The following is a 22,003-nucleotide window of genomic DNA, read 5'->3' on the forward strand; positions in this document are numbered from 1 at the left end:
AAGAAAGAAAGCTCTGAACAGTTTTCTTTTCTTTCTTTCTTTCTTTTCTTTTTTTTAAAAAAACGTTTAATTGGACTTACAGTGCCACATGGCTGAGGAGGCCTCAGAATCATGGTGGGAGGTGAAAGGCACTTTTTACATGGCAGCAGCAAGAGAAAATGTACAAAAAGCAAAAGCGGAAACCCCTGATAAACCCATCAGATACCATGAGAGTTACTGTCACAAGAATAGCACGGAAAAGACCGGCCCCCATGATTCAATTACCTCTCTCCCACAACACATGGACATTCTGGGAGATACAGTTCAAGTTGAGAATTGGATGGGGACACAGCCAAACCGTATCAGGGATTAATACCTGATTTCTTTAATATGAAATTGAATATTCATGTATATTTTATGTATAAGCTAACTGTTCTTATGTCCTTTATTACAGCCTTTCATTACATTTATTTTCTAAATTATATTTAGTAACATGTTTATCCATATAAAACAGTAGAGATATGGGAAGTTACCTCAACTAATCCAGGACTCTGCAGAGAAAATAATCAAAGTTAGAAGTAAGACAGTAAGCAAGTGTATGAGCTCATGTAAGTATTGATTTACTAATATTTTAGAAGCTATCAAATAAAAGGACGGCGGTTTATCTTTTTCTGAATCAGGCTTCCAGTTTATTTTTACTGATACTGTCTTAAAATGTGCATTTGCAACTTGGTTTCCGGTCCCTCTTCACAATAGAATGATTAGCACTTGATTGAATTGTCGAATTATACAGTGGTTTATTGTATCTTTCTTTGTCTCTAGGATGATTGAGGAAAGTGGGAACAAGCGGAAGACCATGGCAGAGAAGAGGCAGCTGTTCATAGAAATGCGTGAGTCTTGAGTCCTTGTTCATATGTGCGGGAATGTTTGTGTGTTTTTTTTTTTTTTTTAGATCAAGTCATAGCTTTAATCAGTTACAACTTTTAGGTTATAAGCTTTGCAGAGGGAAGAATGGGAGTTAAAGAATCATGGAGTTGAAGGACCCCAAGCCAAAGCATATATCTTAATAGAATTGACTTACTTTCTTAGACAAGGCCATAAATAATAAGGCAGAAATGTTACCTAGAATGTCTGTGATTTTGTACCATGCCAGTCAATTTAGATCTCTTGCTGTAACTCCGTTGTTACCATGAACTTTGCAGGTGGTGATTAATGATTAATACATTATATAAATTACCTTCCACTAGATAACAGTTCTGAGACAGAGAGGACTCAGTGTTAGGGCAACACCTAGAGCTGTTGGAAAACTAAAAAGAGTGAATGTGTATTTTGATATATTTTTAACTTTAAATATTCTGTTAAAATTTACATTGTTGTATACAGTTCAAACAGAGAGAAGAAGATGGCTGAGAGAAGTGGGGTGGTTCCCAATCCTTGCAGGATCGTTTTGCTCTGTGACTACTTGTCTATGTGACCATGACCATGTGACCTTGACCAACTCAAGGTTGCATTTGCTGGACCTCAAATTCCTTTGTCATGAAATACGGGTGATTGGTCTGGACCAGTGATTATGAAACGTTTCAAAAGTACTGTACTCTTTTTTTCCCCCAGTGAAATCTTACAAGGACCCTTAACATAAGAGTATTATAAGATTGGTAGTGCTTGGTTGAAGCAGGAGAGGGGAGCCAGCCTGGGATAGCCTCTGAGGTCCTTGCAGAATTCTAGAATTCTGCATATCGCAATATGAAAATCAGTGGGTAAAAGTCTCAGAAGACCCAACTCTCAACATATTTGACACCTTTAGGGTCTTGGTAATGGTAAGCAGAGTTTGACTCAGCTAAGCCATGTGTTGTCCTGTCAGTCATAGGCTGGATAACTATTTGTTAGGGGTGATGAAGAAATTTTGGCATTGGATAGGCAGTCCAACTGGGTGATCATTAAGGACTTTTGTAGTTTGGGGCTTCTAATGGCTAGTAATCCAAGCCAGACACCTTGGAGTCACTTCCCTCCACCTCACCTTCTACCTCCAAAGAAATCAGAAGGCATCTGAGTTTTACTGTGTACATGAGTCTGAATCTGTTCGTCACACCACAGCAGCTTTGAGTCCAGCTTTGCAGTTAGACTGCTTAGTTTGGATCTTGGCTGCCTCACTTCCTGACTGAATAACCTTAGGCAAGTTAACTTAATCTCTCTGGGCCTCTGTTTCCTCATCCATAAAGCAGGAATGGCGTTGACTTCATAGAATTGTTGTGAAGATTAAATGAGATAATGTGAATAAAGCACTTGGCACAGTGCCTGACACTCACATACTTAAGTATGAAGTAAGTAGTACATACTTAATATGGATGGTTGTGTTTATTACTAATTTTTTTTAATCATTGGTACTTTTCTGAACCAAAGCAATAATTTCCTGATCCTTCTTCCAGTCTTGACCCTCTCAAATCTGCTGTCTGTGGTCTGCTACCAGATTGAACTATTTAAATCTGTGCTACTTACTATTATTATTATTTTTTTTTTTTGAGAGGGAGTCTCACTCAGCCGCCCAGGCGGGAGTGCAGTGGCGCCATCTCGGCTGACTGCAACCTCCACCTCCGGGGTTCAAGTGATTCTCATGCTTCAGCCTCGTGAGTAGCTGGGATTACAGGTGCCTGCCACCGTGCCTGGCTAATTTTTGTATTTTTAGTAGAGATGGGGTTTCACCATGTTGGCCAGGCTGGTCTCAAACTCCTGACCTCAAGTGATCCGCCTGTCTTGGCCTCCCAAAGTGCTGGGATTACAGGCATGAGCCACTGTGCCTGGCCTAAATCTGTGCTACTTCTTTGCTTACATTCCTTTACTTGCTTCTCATCACTTTAATGGGAAAGACCCCATTCCTAAGAATGCCAAACAAGGCCCTTCTGGCCCCTTTTTTGCTCTGCCCACTAGTTCCCAATTTTTCCATCACATGCCTTGCATGTTACTTCCCAGCAATGCTGAATTGGCTTTCCTGCAGATCATGTGGTTTCATGCCTTTCCGCCTTTGCACAATACTGTTGCCTTCACCACCCGGCACACTGCTCCTGCCTACCCTTCAAAACTCAGCATAGGGGTCATCTTTTCCTTTCAACTTTTAGTGCATTTATTGAGGATCTGCTGTGCTCCAGGCACTATTCTGGGTGCTAGGGCTACAGAGGAGAACAAAACACAGTCCCTGACTTCACTTCATGAAACTTCCATGTTAGTAAAGGGAAGCAGACAAAATAGGAAACCAAATACACAAACACAGTAATTCCTGATACTAAGAAGAGGCTGGGGTGCCTTAAGTAAATACACATGGGCATGCAGGCGTGATGGGGTAGAGATCTGAAGTAGTCCTGCCAAGAACTGGGTTTACTTCTTTGTGAATGTTACTACTCTTACACGGAAACCTCATATGAATTATCATCCTCTGACTTAAGGATAACAGTCAGTCTGGGAGACGTTTGGTAAGTATGACTTCTTGAGTCTCCTATATTTTTTCACAGGAAGAATTGCATGGGTGACTATAGTGTCTGCTGCTGGAAGCCCCACCCCCTCATTTCCAGCAATGTCAACCAGAAACTCCAGCATAACTACTTTCTGTGGATGCCAGAATCACCTTTTTCCAGCCATTATTCAGTTGTATCTTTTAGTATGTTGATTTTAGTATGTCAGTTTTGAATCCAGTACTCTTTCTCAACTCTTATGAGTCTTAATGGTTATAGATTCCTACTTAGGTAGGTAACTATACGATTTTTTTCTTTTTCTTTGAGACTGTGTCTTCCTCTGTCACTCAGGCTGGAGTGCAGTGGTATGATCACGGCTCACTGCAGGCTCAACCTCCAGGGCTCAATTGATCCTCCCGCCTCAGCCTTCTGAGTATCTGGGACTACAGGCGTGTGCCAGCAGGCCTGGCTAATTTTCTTGTTTTTTGTAGTGATGGGTTCACACTATGGTGCCCAGGCTGGCTGGTCTCGAACTCCTGGGCTCAAGTGATCCTCCCACCTCTACCTCCCAAAGCGCTGGGATTACAGGTATGAACTACCGTGCCTGGCCAGTAACTATACCGTTTTTAAAGAAAGACAATTTTGACTCTTCCTTTTGTAATTGTAATCCTTATACCTTTTTCTTGACCTAGTGTACTGGTTAGGGCCGCAGAGGTTATATTGAAAAATAGGAAGGATGGCCGGGTGTGGTGGCTCACGCCTGTAATGCCAGCGCTTTCGGAGGCCAAGGTGGGCGGGTCTTGAGATCAGGAGATTGAGACCATCCTGGCTAACATGGTGAAACCCCGTCTCTACTAAAAATACAAAAAAATTAGCTGGGCATGCTGGCAGGCACCTGTAGTCCCAGCTACTCGAGAGGCTGAGGCAGGAGAATGGCGTGAACCCGGGAGGCAGAGCTTGCAGTGAGCCAAGATCGTGCCACTGCACTCCAGCCTGGGTGACAGAGCGAGACTCCGTCTCAAAAAAAAAAAAAAAAGAAAGGTAGGAAGGATAGCAGGCATCCTTGTCTTGTTTTTGATTTTCATGGGAATATTTCTAATATTTCTATTCTTTCTATATTTCTAATATTTCACTGTTAAGAGTGATGATTGGTACAGGTTAACCAGATAAAGGTGAAAGAACTGATGTGTCCTAATTTGCCAGGAATCATTATCATTGTTTTCTTAAGTCATAACTGAATATTGAGTTTTATCAGATGTTTTCTGCTTCCCTTGAGATGAATGTATTTCCTCTTTACTCTGTTAATATAGTGCTGGGGCCAGCCATCTTTTTCTTAAAGAGCCAGAAAGTAAATATTTTAGGATTTGCCGGCTGTATGATGAGGTCGTTGTCACACTACTCAACTCTGCCATTGTAGCATAAAAGCAGTCATAATAATTTAATAATTTAAATAGTTTTTTTTAACCTTAGTTTTCAGAATATTTCCTTTTGGAGCTCTTTTTGAAAAAATAATTGTAACTTTTAGATTCAGGGGGTACATGTGCAGGTTTGTTACATAGTTTGTATTTTTCAACCTTGTGTTACCTTTACTATTATGACTTTATATAATATCCTTAAGCCTTTATGTTTTTAGACAGTAGTTTTACATTTTCTGTTATGAACACAGCGATGAAATTAGTTTATTCTTTCTTTGCTTAATATTTTATCTTGTAGACTCTAAGCAATATGAGAATAAGTATCACATCTGTTTATCATGATGGTGCCTTGATAAATATTTATTAAAAGAAGAATGGAATATATTACATAGAAATAAATGGGTAGTTTATGATTCTTACATGATATAAAATCACCAAGAAAAATGAAAGGTGACAGGTGAGAAGAGTAATCCTCAACTCTGGTGCCAAAATGAAAGCTCTCCAGTTGATTGTACAAAGTTCTTGATACCAGGCCTCCATGCTCAGAGATTCTGATTTTATTTTGACTTTTCTAAAGTTTGCCAATTTTATTGGACTGACTTTTGGCTTTATTGGTCCTCTTTGTGTATCTTTGTTCTCTGCCTCATTTGTGCTGTTTATTTTCCTCTTCCTATTTAGGCAATTCTGTTATTTTTCTAACAACTTATGTTGGGTTACTAAGGCCATTTGTTTTCAGCCTTTTTTTTCTTATGTAAGCATTTAAGAATAAACTTTCCTGTGATTTTTTTTTTTTTTGCATCCCAAGTGTTCTGATATTTACTATTTTTCATAATCAGTTCTCTATTTCCTCTAATTTTTATTATTAATTACTTAAAAATATCTTTTTATCGATCGGTTGGTTGGTTGATTGGCTGATTGATAGAGACAGGGTATTGCTCTGTTGCCCAGGCTGGTCTTGAACTCCAAGGCTCAAGCGATCCTCCTACCCCGGCTTCCCAAAGTGCTGGGATTACAAGTGTGGGCCACTGCACCTGGCTGGAGTATCTTTTTAAATTTGAAAGTAAATGTTTTAGTTAAAAAAACCTATATAGCTTAATTGGGTTTTGGGTCAGGAAATGTGAGAAGATCTAGAATCTTTGAATGTGTTAATTTATGTTTTGTGTTTTTCCAAATATTCCATGAGTACTTGAAAATAATGTGTATGATTTCTGCATTATTTAGATCAAGCTTTTTGCATATTTCATTAAAATCTTTTTTGTCCTTGGTGATTTGATTGCTTGATCTTAATCACTGAAAGATGTTAAATATTTCTGCTTTGATCAAGAGTATTAATTTTTTCCCTGTACTTCTGTTAGCTTTTAAAACTTTAATTCTTGGATGCATGTACCTTTAAAATGTTATGTCTATCTAGGAAAGTGAATCCTTTGTCATTATGTAGTTACCCTCTTTTTCTAGTAATGCTTTTGATGCTTTGAAGTCTATTTTGTAGCATATTGATAGAGCTAATGCTGGCTTTCTTTCAGTTAGCATACTTAGTACAGTATGTATCTTTCCATTCTTTTACTTAAATTTCTTAATTCTTATGTTTTAGTCTCTTGTAAGTAGCATAAGCTAGAATATTTAAAAAAAAACTAATATGGCAGTCTTTGCCTTGTCACTGAAGAGTTTATTTTGTCTAGCCTTTTTAATGAATACACATATATTTCATATTTTTTGTTGACAAAAAGAGTCAAATTCTGTAAAATATTTGAAGAGATTTATTCGAAGCTAAATATGAGTGACCGCGGCCCGTGACACAGCCCTCAGGAGTTCCTGAGAACATGTGCCCAAGGTGGTCGGGATGCAGCTTGGTTTTATACATTTTAAGGAGGCATGAGACTAAAATCACATACATTTAAGAAACATATTGGTTTGGTCCAGAAAGGCAGAACAACTTGAAGGGATGAGGTGGGGGGCCTTCTAGCTTATAGGTAGATTTAAAAGTATTCTGGTTAAAAATTGGTTGAGTTTATCCAAAGACCTGGGATCAATAGAAAGGAATGTCTGGGTTGCAATAAGAGGTTGTGGAGACTAGCGTTTTCTCATACAGATGAAGCCTCCAGGTAGCAGGCTGCAGAGAGAATAGGTTGTAATAAGTTTCTTGTATCTTTTTTTTTTTGAGATGGAGTCTCAGTCTGTCGCCCAGGCTGGAGTGCAATGGCATGATCTCGGTTCACTGCAATCTCCACCTCCCGGGTTCAAGTGATTCTCCTGTCTCCGCCTCCCAAGTAGCTGGGATTACAGGCGCCTGCCACTACGCCTGGCTAATTTTTCTATTTTTAGTAGAGATGGGGTTTCACCATGTTGGTCAGGCTGGTCTCAAACTGCTGACCTCAGGTGATCCGCCCGCCTCGACCTCCCAAAGTGCTGGGATTACAGGCGTGAGCCACCATGCCTGGCCAATATGTTTCTTATTAGGCTTAAAGTCTGTGTTGTTATTAATGCCGGAGAGGTATGGTGAGGCATGTTTGATCCCAACTTCCTATCATGGCCTGAAACAGTCTCTCAGGTTAAATTTTAAAAGAGCCCTGGCTGAGAAGGAAGTCCATTCTGATGGTTGGGGGGCCTTAGAGTTATTTTTGGTTTACATTTCCATCATATTTTGTGCTTCAATTTTGTCCTTTCTTTCCCCTTCTTAGAGGAACTGAGCTTGCTTTCTTCCTTCCATCCCATTGTTTCCCTCTACTTGGTTGTGAGTTGTATATTTTTCTTTTCTTTACCCTAGAAATATTAACATCAATTAAAATATAGCTTATCAATATTTGTAACTTTTTTCAAATTTGAGGGTATTGGAATATTTTAGGGTACCCCCTTAATGAAATTTATACCATTTTTAGTTTTATCTTTTTTTAAGGACCAGGTGCAGTGGCTCATGCCTGTAATTCCAGCACTCTGGGAGGCTGAGGCAGGTGGATTGCTTGAGCCTAGGAGTTTGAGACCAGCCTGGGCAACATGGCGAAACCTTGTCTCTAGAAAAATACAAAAATTAGCCAGGTGTGGTGGCATGTTTTTGTAGTCCCAGCTACTAAGGAGGCTGAGAGGTGGAAGGATTGCTTGAGCCTGGGAAGTCAACGTTACAGTGAGCTGAGATTGTGAAACTGCACTTCAATGCCTGAGTGAGTGAGACCCTGTAAAAAAAAAAAAATCTTTTTTACCCCACAGATTAGATTTTGTTATTATTTTTTGTAATCCAATCCATTTAGTTATTACTTTCTTTTTTTTTTCTTTTTTCTTTTTTTTGTGTGATGGAGTCTTGCTGTGTCACCCAGGCTGGAGTGCAATGGCTCAATCTCAGCTCAAGCAGTTCTCATGCCTCACTCTCTCAAGTAGCTGGGATTACAGGCGTGCACCACCACACCCAGCTAATTTTTGTATTTCTAGTAGTGACGGGGTTTTGCCCAGTTGGCCAGCCAGGTCTCAAACTCCTGAACTCAAGTGATCTGCCTGCCTCAGCCTCCCAACGTGCTGGGATTACAGGCATGAGCCACTGCACCCAGCCATTTAGTTACCACTTTCTTTGCTTGCTATTATTCTTATTTTTGTTAAATTCAGATAAATGTAAGTCTAAATCAAGGTGGACAAAGGCTTGTGTCCCCAGCATTTCCCTTTGTGGGATGCTTTCTCTTTTTTTCCTAGTTCACCCACTGAGAGAGTCATCCTTACAGTATTCAGTGGTCTTGGCTGTATTTGTATCTTCCTCTCTGGGGGACCTCTGGCCTCATCTCTGTCCCCCAGGGTTTTTATTCTTATTGCAAAGAAAAAGATAAGGAAGTCATTTGTGTTAGTTATTTGGACTAATAATCTGTTGAAAAATTTCTTATTTCTCATTTTTTATTTTTGATGCAGAATCTCGCTTTGTCACCCAGGCTGGAGTGCAGTGGCACAATCTCGGCCCACTGAAGCCTCCGCCTTTGCCTCCAGGGTTCAAGTCATTATCCTGTCTCAGCCTCTGGAGTAGCTGGGATTTCAGGTGCTCACCACCATGCCCAGCTAATTTTTGTATTTTTAGTAGGGATAGGGTTTCACCATGTTGGCCAGGCTGTCTCAAACTCCTGATCAGGTGATTCAGCTGCCTTGGGCTCCCAAAGTGCTGGGATTACAGGCATGAACAACCACACCCAGCCAAAAATTTTTTCAATCATAAATGGTTGTGAAAAATTTCAGACAATTTAGCATTATATTACGCTTACATCTTCTAGCTCTATAATCTCTTCTCCCTTCTTCCTTTTTTCCTCCTCTCCCTATTTGCATTGCATTTTAAACAAAATACACTTACTTTCTGTATCTTCCATGGGTTTGTTATAGGAAAGGGGTCCCGATCCAGATCCCAAGAGAGGGTTCTTGGATCTCACGCAAGAAAGAATTCTCAGTGCGTCTGTAAAGTGAAAGCAAGTTTATTAAGAAAGTAGAGGAATAAAAGAATGGCTACTCCATAGACAGAGTAGCCCCAAGGGCTGCTGGTTGCCCATTTTTATGGTTATTTCTTAATGATATGCTAAACAAGAGGTGGATTATTCATGCCTCCCCTTTTTAGACCATCTAGGGTAACTTCCTGATGTTGTCATGGCATCTGTAAACTGTCATGGCCCTGGTGGGAGTATAGCAGTGAGGACCACCAGAGGTTACTCTTGTCACCATCTTGGTTTTGGTGGGTTTTAGCTGGCTTCTTTACTGCAACCCATTTTATCAGCAAGGTCTTTATGACCTGTATGTTGGGCTGACCTCCTATCTCATCCTGTGACTTACAATGCCTTAACTGTCTAGGAATGCAGCCCAGTTCGTCTCGGCCTCATTTTACCAAGCCCCTAGGTAGGGTGGGGTTGCTCTGGTTCAAATACCTCTGACAGATTGGCTGAGCACCTCCCTCAAAACCCATGGCTTCCTGGAACGAGGTGTGGAGTCCTCTGCCCTACTTGAATAATACTAAAAGCATGGGCGTGTAATACACAGAATACTAAAAGGAGGTGGCTTCCCCTCTACTTTGATTGTCCTCCTCTGTCAGCTTTTCTTTGCTAATGTCCAAAATTGTATCTACAGTTCATCTAACTTTTTGATTTTGTATGTTTTTAGGAGAAAGTAGATCAGAGTTTTTTGCACTAGCAACACAACTTCCCAATTTTAACGTGTTTATTCACTCAATAACTGTTTCAGGTGCTAGTTTTATTGTGTTCTAGTTAGCATTGAACAGTGAACAGAAACAACAACAAATGGTCTTTGCCTTCATGTAACTTCGTTTCCTGGAAATGACAGTGCAGTAGGAGCCACATGGGGGAAGCACTGGGGTTCAGGAGGGATCTGGGAGAAGCCATGCCCAGGATGAGTTGGTCTGAGGAGGTGAAGGAAGGGCTGGGGCGGTAGCACTTGTGAAGGCCCCGAGATGAGAGGACTGGGTGCAATTGGGTGATCCCGTGCAGTCCAGACTGATTGGAGCTGGGTGTGAGGTGAAATTTGAAGAGTGTGCCTGAGCCATACCTTTTAGTTGAGCTGGGTAGTACTGTGTTGTGTTTCTTGAACCTAACTTGATTATAAAACTCTACTGGGGCCGGGCACGGTGGCTCACACCTGTAATCCCAGCACTGCGAGGCTGAGGTGGGTGCGATTGCTTGAGGTCAGGAGTTTGAGACCAGCCTGACCAACATGGTGAAACCCCGTCTCTACTAAAAATACAAAATTAGTCAGGCATGGTGGCACACGCCTGTAGTCCCAGCCAGTCAGGAGGCTGAGGCAGAAGAATTGCTTGAACCTGGGAGGCAGAAGTTGCAGTGAGCCAAGATCGCGCCACTGCACTCCAGCCTGGGTGACAGAGCAAGACTCTATCTCAAAACAAAAACAAAACCCAAAAACACTCTACTGAGGCACTTGTTAAAAATGAAGATTCCAGGCCAGGCATGGTGGCTCATGCCTATAATCTCAGCACTTTGGAAGGGCAAGGGAGGCAAATCCATTGAGCTCAGGAGTTGAAGACCAGCCTGGGTAACATAGTGAAACCCCATCTCTGTAAAAAATACAAAAAATTAACTGGATGTGGTGGCACACACCTGTGGTCCCAGCTACTCAGGAGGCTGAGGTGAATCACCTGAGCCCGAGAGGTCAAGGCTGCAGTGAACCGGGATTGCACCACTGCACTCCAGCCTGGGCAACACAGTGAGACCCTGTCTAAAAAAAAAAAATAGTGTCCCAGGGTTTCTCACTGGAGACTTTGTTTCAGGAAGTTGATCTGCAGTGGGACCTGGAATTTTATACATTGAGCATAGTGCCAGGCAATGCTTGTGATCAGATGATACTAATTAACCCCTGGAATCATATGATCTTCACTGTGATTGGAGTTAGCAGATTTAGCTTCATATCCTGCCTTCTCCTATCAACACACACACATACACATATACACACACACGTGCACAGGCATGCCAAATTGGCTGTTACTTATCTCACTTTTATTATTTATATCTTTTTACTCATAAAAAGACTTTGGGCTGGGTGTGGTGGCTCACGCCTGTAATCCCAGCACTTTGGGAGGCCGAGGCAGGTGGATCATGAGGTCAGGAGATCAAGACCATCCTGGCTAACATGGTGAAACCCCGTCTCTACTAAAAATACAAAAAATTAGCTGCGCGTGGTTGTGGGTGCCTGTTGTCCCAGCTACTCGGGAGGCTGAGGCAGGAGAATGGCGTGAACCCGGGAGGCGGAGCTTGCAGTAAGCCGAGATCGTGCTACTGCATTCCAGCCTGGGTGACAGAGCGAGGCTCCGTCCAAACAAACAAACAAAAAAGACTTTGAAGTTGATCTGGCTTCTACATTTGTCATTTTTCTAAAACTCTTCTCTTGTCTGGAAATCAAAGGTGTTTGCAGTGCACTAAAATCTCATCTGAGGTTGCATTTTTCTTCAACATGTTAACAGAGTAGAACTGTATCCTTTTTCACGAAAGCACAGTTACACGAAATATAGGAAGCTGTCAGTGGGAATCAGCTTTGGGCCAATATCTCAAATAAGAAATATTTAGAAGTAGTTGTGGAGTTTTGCAAGGAGTAGTTGCCAGGCATGATGGGCTTATGCCTGTAATTCCAGCTACTCAGGATGCTGAAGTGGGAGGGTCACTTGAGCTCAGGAGTTTGAGACCATCCTGGGCAAAAAATAAAATAAAATAAAATATCCTTTGAGGTAACGGATGAGGACTTTCCTTCTAAGAAACCAGGAAAGATGATTGCTCCAGAAGAAGGCAGACATATGGGAGGTTTTAGAATCTGATTAGCAGAATGTTGGCACAATATGATTTTAATAAGATTCTAAGGCTATTGTTTGCATCTAACTCTTTACAAATTATTTTGGGATTTGGAGTGTTATTAAATTTCTAAAATGCTGTTGTGGCACGGCTCCCTAGAGTTTCTGAATTGTGTGCCATCCTGCTAATCTCTGTACCCTTTTTCCACTGGGCTTTAGGGTGATGCATGTTCATAAGGAACAATGGCAAAGGAAAGCAGAGTGACCCTTGATTCGTGACTGTACCTGAAATTTCAGTGTAGAGATCTCTGGCAAACTTGGCTGGAGCGTATGGAGCTTATCATTTTCCGAAAGTATTATAGTTATCTTTGGACTTTTGTGATACTTGCTGTATTTCATCTTTTGCGGTACCCAAATCTTGGCTCACTGCAATCTCCGCCTCCCGGGTTCATGCCATTCTCCTGCCTCAGCCTCCCGAGTAGCTGGGACTACAGGTGCCCACCACCTCACCCGGCTAATTTTTTGTATTTTTAGTAGAGACGGAGTTTCACCATGTTAGCCAGGATGGTCTTGATCTCCTGACCTTGTGATCCGCCCGCCTCAGCCTTCTGAAGTGCTGGGATTACAGGCATGAGCCACCGCGCCTGGCCAAAAAAAGGCTGGCTTTAAACTGCTGGGCTCAACTGATCCTCCTACCTCAGCCCCCCAAAGTACTGAGATTACAGGTGTGAGCTACTGCATCTGGACTTTGAATTATATTTTAATAAAGCTTTTATATTTAAAAAGAGAAAGTGGGACTGTATAATACATATAGAGAGAGGGATAAATATTTTGTGAGAACCAGGTATCACCTGAGGAAATAATTTTAATCATGACATCAGGAGGAAGGTTGATTGAAGTCAGACTAAGATAAACCTTCACTTTTTGGTCAGTATACAAAAACCAAAAACCTGGAAAAATCCTTCCTTTAACCCCCTCCACCCCCCGCCTCCATACTGTGTAATGAAGACAAATGAGAGATGCCTATAAATACTGATACAAGATAATTTGTGCCAGTTCTCTGTCCCCTTATTGAGTCAAAACTTGCTGCCAAATTTTATAAAGGAAGGATAGGTGAAATAAATCTCACATTGGGGGCCAATCCTATCTAAAGTGGCCTTAAAATTCAAGGAGACTTAATTTGCAGCAATTAAAATGAGAACAAAATGTGATTTATAGACTCATGTATAATTTTAGGCTTTGTTCTAGTTACTCTGGCCATATATCGCTTACCCCTCAAACAGTCATTCTATTTATGCATTTTGTGGGTCTAGACTCAGAACAGCGTTCAGTGCTGACATCTTGACTTTGCTTCATGATGCCTGAGGTCTCAGCAGAAGACTCAAAGGCTCAGGGCTTGAATCATTTGAAGGCTCGCTCGCCTGCGCGTTTGGCAGTCGATGCTGGTTTGGTTGGTGGACTCAGTTCTTCTTCGTACGATCCTCTCACTGTGGCCTCTCCACATCAGTCTGGGCTTTCTCACGGTATGGCATCTGGGCTCCCAGCGCAAGCATCCCGGAAGAGCAAGAGCAGAGCAAGCTATGCCGTCTGTTATCATCTATCTCCAGAAGTCCTGCACTGTACTTCTGCATTCTGTGCAGCGAGGCAGTCACAGTGTCCTGGTCAGATTCACATGGAAGGAAAGAATCTCTAGACCTTGATGGAGAGGGACAACATACTAGAAGCACATAAAATACTGTTCTGAAAATATTGTTGTGGCTTTTTTTTTTTTTGGAAAATACAGGCTGCCACAGACCTGGAAGGGGACCTTTCAGGCAACTGGTCCGTTCCCTCATTTCCCAAATGAGGACACTTATGTGCAGAGGCACGCCGCATGGCCACAGTCACGGGGCGTGGCCACAGTCGTATTCTGTGGTTGGTCAGGCTGGGACAGGAATGCAGCTTTTCTGACTCTAGGCTTGGGTCTTTCTCACGATGCTGCCCTACTCCCCTTTCCTAATCAGATAGTTCACTCACTCACCTCATAAGTGTTCCTCCCCCTGGAGTTTTCTCCGATGAGCAGCCGGGATATCAGGAGCTAGACTAGCAGAGTTCCTGCACATACTGGAGATGCACGTGTTTCCTATCCGTTTCTCCCTCTGTTGTTGTTTTAATTGACCCACCGTTTTTAAGAAGTCCTAGCTGACTGGTATACTATGGCAATACTAAAGAATGGAGTCACTTCCTAGCGTTTGGAAACTAAATGGTAAATCTAGTTGAGCATTTCTGTTTGCCTTTTTTCAGGTGCTCAGAATTTTGATGTCATACGACTATCAACTTACAGAACAGCCTGCAAATTACGATTTGTACAAAAACGATGCAACCGTGAGTCATTTCTACTCATTTCTGTGATAGCTAGATAGAGTTCTCAATATTAGAAAAGACTTTAACATCTTTTAGTTGTATTGTAATGTGAATTGAATTATTTTTGTCTTAAGTGTTTATTAGTATGTAAGCTTTGTAATGGAAGAACTTGTCATTTTACTTCTTTATCCTTCAAAATGTTTAACAAACTCAGTCAAGTAACTAGTTTTGAGGCTGTTGTAGTATTAATGTTCTTTAAATGGGAGAATGGATTTCTCTGTCACTTTTATTAAGGAAATGCTTTATGTAAAATTAATACAATTTATCAGCTGCTGGAGGAAAAGAAAAACAATGTTTTTGATAAAGGTATAATGGGAATTGATTTTCTTCATTAAGCTTAATGTAACATGAATCAACCTTTTCTATAAATAATTGCTACCATGTGGATTATAAAATAAAGTGTGTGTGTCTGTATATATATGTCTGTGTGTATATGTACTTAATCTTTCTTCTCTTTATTTCCACGAAGATGAACTAGCTCATGACAGAATTATTGTACTTTTCTCGTGTTTGTGTGTATCAGTGGAAAAAGTGTTTTATACAATGGAAAGAACATTAACCTTAGAATTGAAAAACCTTGGTTTTAGTTTTTATTTATTTATTTATTTTTTATTATACTTTAAGTTCTAGGGTACATGTGCACAACGTGCAGGTTTGTTACATATGTATACATGTGCCATGTTGGTGTGCTGCACCCATTAACTCGTCATTTACATTAGGTATATCTCCTAATGCTATCCCTCCCTCTCCCCCCATCCCATGACAGGCCCCGGTGTGTGATATTCCCCTTCCTGTGTCCAAGTGTTCTCATTGTTCAATTCCCACCTATGAGTGAGAACATGTGGTGTTCGCTTTTCTGTCCTTGCAATAGTTTGCTGAGAATGATGACTTCCAGCTTCATCCATGTCCCTACAAAGGACATGAACTCATCCTTTTTTATGGCTGCATAGTATTCCATGGTGTATATGTGCCACATTTTCTTACTCCAGTCTATCATCAATGGGCATTTGAGTTGGTTCCACGTCTTTGCTATTGTGAATAGTGCTGCAATAAACATACGTGTGCATGTGTCTTTATAGCAGCATGATTTATAATCCTTTGGGTATATACCCAGTAATGGGATTGCTGGGTCAAATGGTATTTCTAGTTCTAGATCCTTGAGGAATCGCCACACTGTCTTCCACAATGGTTGAACTAGTTTACAGTCCCACCAGCAGTGTAAAAGTGTTCCTATTTCTCCACATCCTCTCCAGCACCTGTTGTTTCCTGACTTTTTAATGATTGCCATTCTAACTGGCATGAGATGGTATCTCATTGTGGTTTTGATTTGCATTTCTCTGATGGCCAGTGATGATGAGCATTTTTTCATGTGTCTGTTGGCTGCATAAATGTTTTCTTTTGAGAAGCGTCTGTTCATATCCTTCGCCCACTTTTTGATGGGGTTGTTTGATTTTTTTCTTGTAAATTTGTGTAAGTTCTTTGTAGATTCTGGATATTAGCCCTTTGTCAGATGGGTAGATGGCAAAAATTTTCTCCCATTCTGTAGGTTGCCTGTTCACTCTGATGGTAGTTTCTTTTGCTGTGCAGAAGCTCTTTAGTTTAATTAGATCCCATTTGTCAATTTTGGATTTTGTTGCCATTGCTTTTGGTGTTTTAGACATGAAGTCCTTGCCCATGCCTACATCCTGAATGGTATTGCCTAGGTTTTCTTCTAGGGTTTTTATGGTTTTAGGTCTAACATTTAAGTCTTTAATCCATCTTGAATTAATTTTTGTATAAGGTGTAAGGAAGGGATCCAGTTTCAGCTTTTGACATATGGCTAACCAGTTTTCCCAGCACCATTTATTAAATAGGGAATCCTTTCCCCATTTCTTGTTTTCGTCAGGTTTGTCAAAGATCAGATGGTTGTAGATGTGTGCTATTATTTCTGAGGGCTCTGTTAGACCTGGTTTTGCCATTTATTATAAACAAATAATCTTGAGCAAATCACGTTACAGCTGATAAATTCTACCCTACTTTAAGTCTTACTCACAAATCTTAACTTAAAATTCTCTCCAAAGAGTTTATCATGCCATCCTAGATCGAAGTGATGTTTCTTTCTCCAGTGGTTTCTCAAAGCATTATTTTTTGCATTATGGGTTGTTACCCATTAATGCTTCATGAAATCATTTTGATGGGCTGTAGCCAGAATTAAAAACATATAATAGGAAAAAAAAGGAAGAAAAATAAAACATTAGAATGCAACTTATGTGGTAAGGCTAAATGTGTTCCGATATCTGGATGTATCTATGTGTTTGTGTGTGTACATGATGATTTAAATATATTTCTGTGATGATTTAAATATATTTATATATCTAGATATATGTATGTGTTTGTGTGTATATGTGTGTATGTGATGATTTAAATATATTTCTGTGCTCGTGGTCAAAAAGTTCGAAAACCACTGCCTTAGAGCAACTCTCGTTTTTATAATTCCTCCCATAATTATTCTTGGGAAACAGTAGTCTACGTGTGGAGTGTTGAGAGCCTGACTAGGCTAGTGGCATTAGTAATATAAAGTAAAAGATGCATTGTTCTAAAGGTTTTATTTTGTTACCTTTCACGTAGGATTCTAGAGTTGATCTGAAAAAAATTTTGAGAATGTACAGGATAAGTAGTAGTCAGTTTTCAAGTTTTTCCATATGTATGTTCAGTTGTTCCTTTACTTTTTGTTGAAAAGGTCAATAAACAAAAGAAAATAAACAATTTTCTTCAATGCTGAAGAGTCTTCTCATGCTTATTCATTGAATATGAATATATTCATGAATCTGTACAAGTTTTTCCATATGTATTTTCAATTGTTCCTTCACTTTTTATTGAAAGGGTCACTAAACAGTCAATAAACAGAAGAAAATAAACAATTTTCTTTACTGCTAAAGAGTCTTCCCATATTCATTCATTGAATATGAACATATTCATGAATCTGTACAAGAATGTGCATGGCAGTGTCCATATATGAGAAGGTCTGCTTTTTGACCCTCTTGTGTTCCCCTGGTCTGTTTGTCTGTCCTTCTACCAATACCAGACTGTTCTAATACTGCACTTTCTTGTAGCAGTAACCACTATTAGAATTTAGTAAATCTAGATGTCAGGCAAGGCAAGTCTTCCTACTTTGCTCTGTTTTTCTTTTTAAGATTCTCTGGGACAGTCTTGTCTTTTTAACATTCATTTTCGTATAAACTTTAGAATCTGCTTGCCAATTTCTACTAAAACCAACAAAACAACTCTCCTGTGTTTTTTTTATTCATTTCTTTTTTCAAGTATAATTTACACACAGTAAAATTCCTCTTTTACTGTACAGTCCTGCAGAGATTTTGATTGGGATTCTGTTGAATCTGTAAATCAAGTTGGGGAGAATTGACATATTGCCAATGTTGAGATTTCCTCCTGTGAATGTGGTATATGTTCATCCCTAGAACTATTTCGGTCTTTAATTTCTTTGTAGAGATGTTGCACATCCTTCATTGGATTTGTTTTTTATTTTTTAAATTTTTATTTATTTATGTTTTGAATCAGAGTCGCTCTATCGCTCAGGCTGGAGTGCAGTGGCGCAGTCTTGGCTCACTGCAACCTCCGCCTCCTAGGTTCGATTCTCCTGCCCCAGCTTCCCCAGTAGCTGGAACTACAGGCGCCCGCCACCATACTCAGCTAACTTTTGTATTTTTAGTAGAGACAGTTTCGCCATGTTGTCCAGGCTGGTCTCGAACTCCTGACCTCAAGTCATCCACCTGTCTTGGCCTCCCAAAGTGCTGGGATTACAGATGTGAGCCACCACTCCCAGCCTCTTCATTGGATTTATTCCTAGGTCTTCAGTGACATGATACTATTATTTTAAAATTTCATTGTTATGTTACTGATGTATAGAAATACAGTGATCTTGATCTTGATCTTATTTCTAGCAATTGTTCTCGACTCATATTAATTTATCTGTAGAATCTTTGATTTCTATGTACATAGTTTTGTTATTTCTGAATAATGACAGTTTCAGTTACTCATTTCCAATACACTGATTATTTCTTTATCTGAATATTTATATTGGTTTGGCCTCAAGTACAACAGAAATGATGATAGTGGGCATTTTTTATCTCATTCCCATTATCAGAGCAAAACCTTTCATTTTACTATTAAGTAATATGTTTGTGGCAAGTCCTTTGTAGATAACATTTGTCTTAGCCTGTTTTCTGTTGCTTATAATAGAGTACCTGAAACTGGGTGATTTAAAAAGAAAGGAATTTATTTTGTACAGATACGGAGGCTGGGAAGTCTAAGATTGAGGGGCCATATATGTTGAAACCCATCTTGCTGCTGGGGACTCTCTGCAGAGTCTGGAGGCCATGCACACCATCCCATGGTGAGGAGGCTGAGTGTGCTAGTGCAGGTCTCTCTTCCTCTTTTTATAAAGCCACCAGTCCTACTCCCATGATAACTCATTAATTAGTCCATTAATCCATGGGTGGATGAAGGCAGAGCCCTCATGACTCAATCACCTCTTAAAGCCCACCTCTCAGTACTGCCACACTGGGGATTAGATTACATTTCAACATCATTTTTGCAGAGGACAAATATTCAAACCATGACAACCTTGATCAGATTAAGAAAGTTTCCTGATAGTGTATTTCTTCATTTCTAAAAATAAGTTTTCCTTTAAAAGTTGTCTTTTGATTATGATTTCTAACTTAATTTCATTTTGATCAGAGAGCATGGTTCATATGATTTTAATCCTTTAACATTTATTGAGATTTGCTTTATGGCTCAGGATATGGTCAATTTCTTTTTTTTTTTTTTGAGACAGAGTTGCGTTCTGTGGCCCAGGCTGGAGTGCAGGGCTGAGATCTCAGTTTACTGCACTTCGCCTCCCAGGTTCAAGCGATTCTCCTGTCTCGGCCTCCCGAGTAGCTGGGATTAGAGGCATGAGCCACCATACCTGGCTAATTTTTGTATTTTTAGTAGAGATGGGGTTTCACCATGTTGGCCAGGCTGGTCTTGAACTCCTGACCTCAAGTGATCCACCCACCTCGGCCTCCCAAATTGCTGGGATTACAGGCTTGAACCACTGTGCCCGGCCAAGGCTGTGGTCAGTTTTTATATGTATCTTTGTGTACTTGAAAATAAAGCATATTCTCTCATCAGTGGAGGCTGTACTTTATATAGTGCTCATTATGCCTACTTTGTTAGTTGTGAAGTTTAATTGTCTGTATCTGTACTTTTTGAGTGTGTATTTGCACTATCACTTATTAAGAGAGGTGAGTTAATATCCCCCACTAAGCTTCTGAATTCCTTTGTGTCCCTTTGAGGTTATGTTTATTTTTGTTTTATATGTTTTGAGACTATTCTGTTAGATGTAAATAAATGTAAAGTTCCTATATCTTTCTTTATTTTCTTTTTTCTTTTTTGGACCGCAGGGTCTCACTTTGTCACTCAGGTTGAAGTGCAGTGACACAATCATAGCTAAATGCAGCCTTGAACTCCTGGGCTTAGGCAATCCTCCTGCTGTAGCCTCCCCAGTAGCTAAGACTACAGGCATGTGTCACTCTGCCTAGCTAATTAAAAAAATTTTTTTGTGGAGATGGGATTCCACTGTGTTCTCCAGGCTGGTCATGAACTCCTGGCTTCAAGCTAAGCTGGGAGTGGGATTACAGACATGAGCCGCTGCACCAAGCCTCTGTATCTTTCTTATGAATTAAAACTTTTATCATTATTCGGTGACCCTCTTTAACAATATGTTTTGTCCCACCATTAAAAATTACATAAAATTCATATACTATAAAATTCATCCTTTTAGAGTGTACAGTCTTTTCACTGGTTTTTGGTATATCCACAAAGTTGTACAACCATCATCATTATCTAATTCTAGAACATCTTCATCGCCCCAGAAACAAACCACATACCCATTAACAGTCACTCCACATTCCCGTCATCTCCCAGCTCTGGCAGCTACTAATATACTTTTTTTAAATGGATTTGCCTATGTGGACATTTCATATAAATAGAACCTTAGAATATTTGGTATCTTTTATTTTTAACTGTCTGGTATCTTTTACTTAGAATAATGTTTTAAGGGTTTATCCATATTGCAGAATGCATCAGTACTTCATCCCTTTTTTTTTTTTTGGGGGGGGACAGAGTTTCACTCTTGTTGCCCAGGCTGGAGTGCAGTGTCGTAATCTTGGCTCACTGCAAGCTCCGCCTCCCAGGTTTAAGCGATTTTCCTGCCTCAGCCTCCTGAGTAGCTGGGATTACAGGCGTGTGCCACCACACCTGGCTAATTTTGTATTTTTAGTAGAGACGGGGTTTCTCCATGTTGGCCAGGCTGGTCTCGAACTCCCAGCCTCACGTGATCCACCCGCCTCGGCCTCCCAAAGTGCTGGGATTACAGGCATGAGCCACTGTGCCTGGCCACTTCATCCCTTTTTTTGGTCAAATAGTATTCCATTGTATGCATATGCCACATTTTATTTATCCATGTATCTACTGATGGACATTTGGGTTGTTTTCACTTTTGGCTTTTATGAATAATGCACCTATGAACATTTGTACAAGATTTTGTGTAGACATATGTTTTCAATTCTGTAGGAGTGGAATTGCTGGGTCGTATGGGAACTGTGTGTAACTTCTTAAGGAATTCCTAAATTGTTTTTCAAAGCAGCTGCATGATTTTGCATTTGCACCAGCAGTTTATGAGAATTTCAACTTCTCTACATCCTCACTGACCCTTGTTTTCCATTTAAATAAAAAGTCTAGCTATTCTGGCGGGTGTGAAGTGGTATGTTATCGTAGTTTTCTTTTGCATTTCCCTAATGACTAATGATGTTGAGCATCTTTTCATGTGCTTGTTGGCCATTTGTATATCTTCTTTGGATAAATGTCTATTTAAATTATTTGCCCATTTTTAAATTGGGTTATCTTTTTTTAATTGTTGAATTGTAAGAGTTTTTATATGTCTGGATCCTAGACCCTTAACGGATGCATGGTTTACAAATATTTTTTTCCATTCTTTGGGTTGCCTTTTCACTTTCTTGATAGTATCCTTTGAAACACAGACTTTTAAAATTTAAATAAAATGCAGCATATCTGTTTTTTGCTGCCTGTACTTGAAGTGTCTTGTTCCTGATCTTGAGGGGAGAGCTTTCAGTCTTCCCCGATTAAGTATGATGTTGGCATTGGGATTTGTTGTAGATGCCCTTTATCAGGTTGAGGAAGTTTTCTTCTGTTTTTAGTTTGTTGTGTTTTTATTATGAAAGGGTATTTGATTTTTCCAAATGCTACTTCTATGTCTATTGAGTTGATCATATGGTTTTCCAAGCTCCGCCCCCGCCCCTTTTTTTTCCTGTTACAAATAAAGTTACATCACCTTTGTTTTGGTTGGAAATTGTCATCCACTTATATTTAAACCTTTTTTAATGTCCTTATGTTTTAGACATATCCCTTGCAAACAGCATATCATTTGGTTATTTAAAAAATTGTGA

General features: G+C 40.1%; 1 protein-coding gene across 14 annotated transcripts in view; it reads left to right on the plus strand.

Moving 5' to 3' along the window:
* DTNB (dystrobrevin beta) overlaps positions 1 to 22,003 on the plus strand; it is a 296,213-nt gene that overhangs the window by 20,134 nt on the left and 254,076 nt on the right. For all 14 annotated transcript variants that reach the window (XR_002004731.4, XR_010130034.1, XM_004028945.5 and 11 more), the window contains exons 2-3: positions 802 to 869; positions 14,379 to 14,459. Coding sequence is in view for 12 of the 14 variants with exons in the window: in XM_004028945.5 (XP_004028994.1) it covers positions 803 to 869; positions 14,379 to 14,459 (148 nt within the window). In the remaining 2 variants the exon portion in view is untranslated. The remainder of the gene's footprint in view (positions 1 to 801; positions 870 to 14,378; positions 14,460 to 22,003) is intronic.

This window comes from Gorilla gorilla, chromosome 12 (genome assembly GCF_029281585.2).
Source record: "Gorilla gorilla gorilla isolate KB3781 chromosome 12, NHGRI_mGorGor1-v2.1_pri, whole genome shotgun sequence".
In the NCBI taxonomy this organism is placed as follows: Eukaryota; Metazoa; Chordata; class Mammalia; order Primates; family Hominidae; genus Gorilla; species Gorilla gorilla.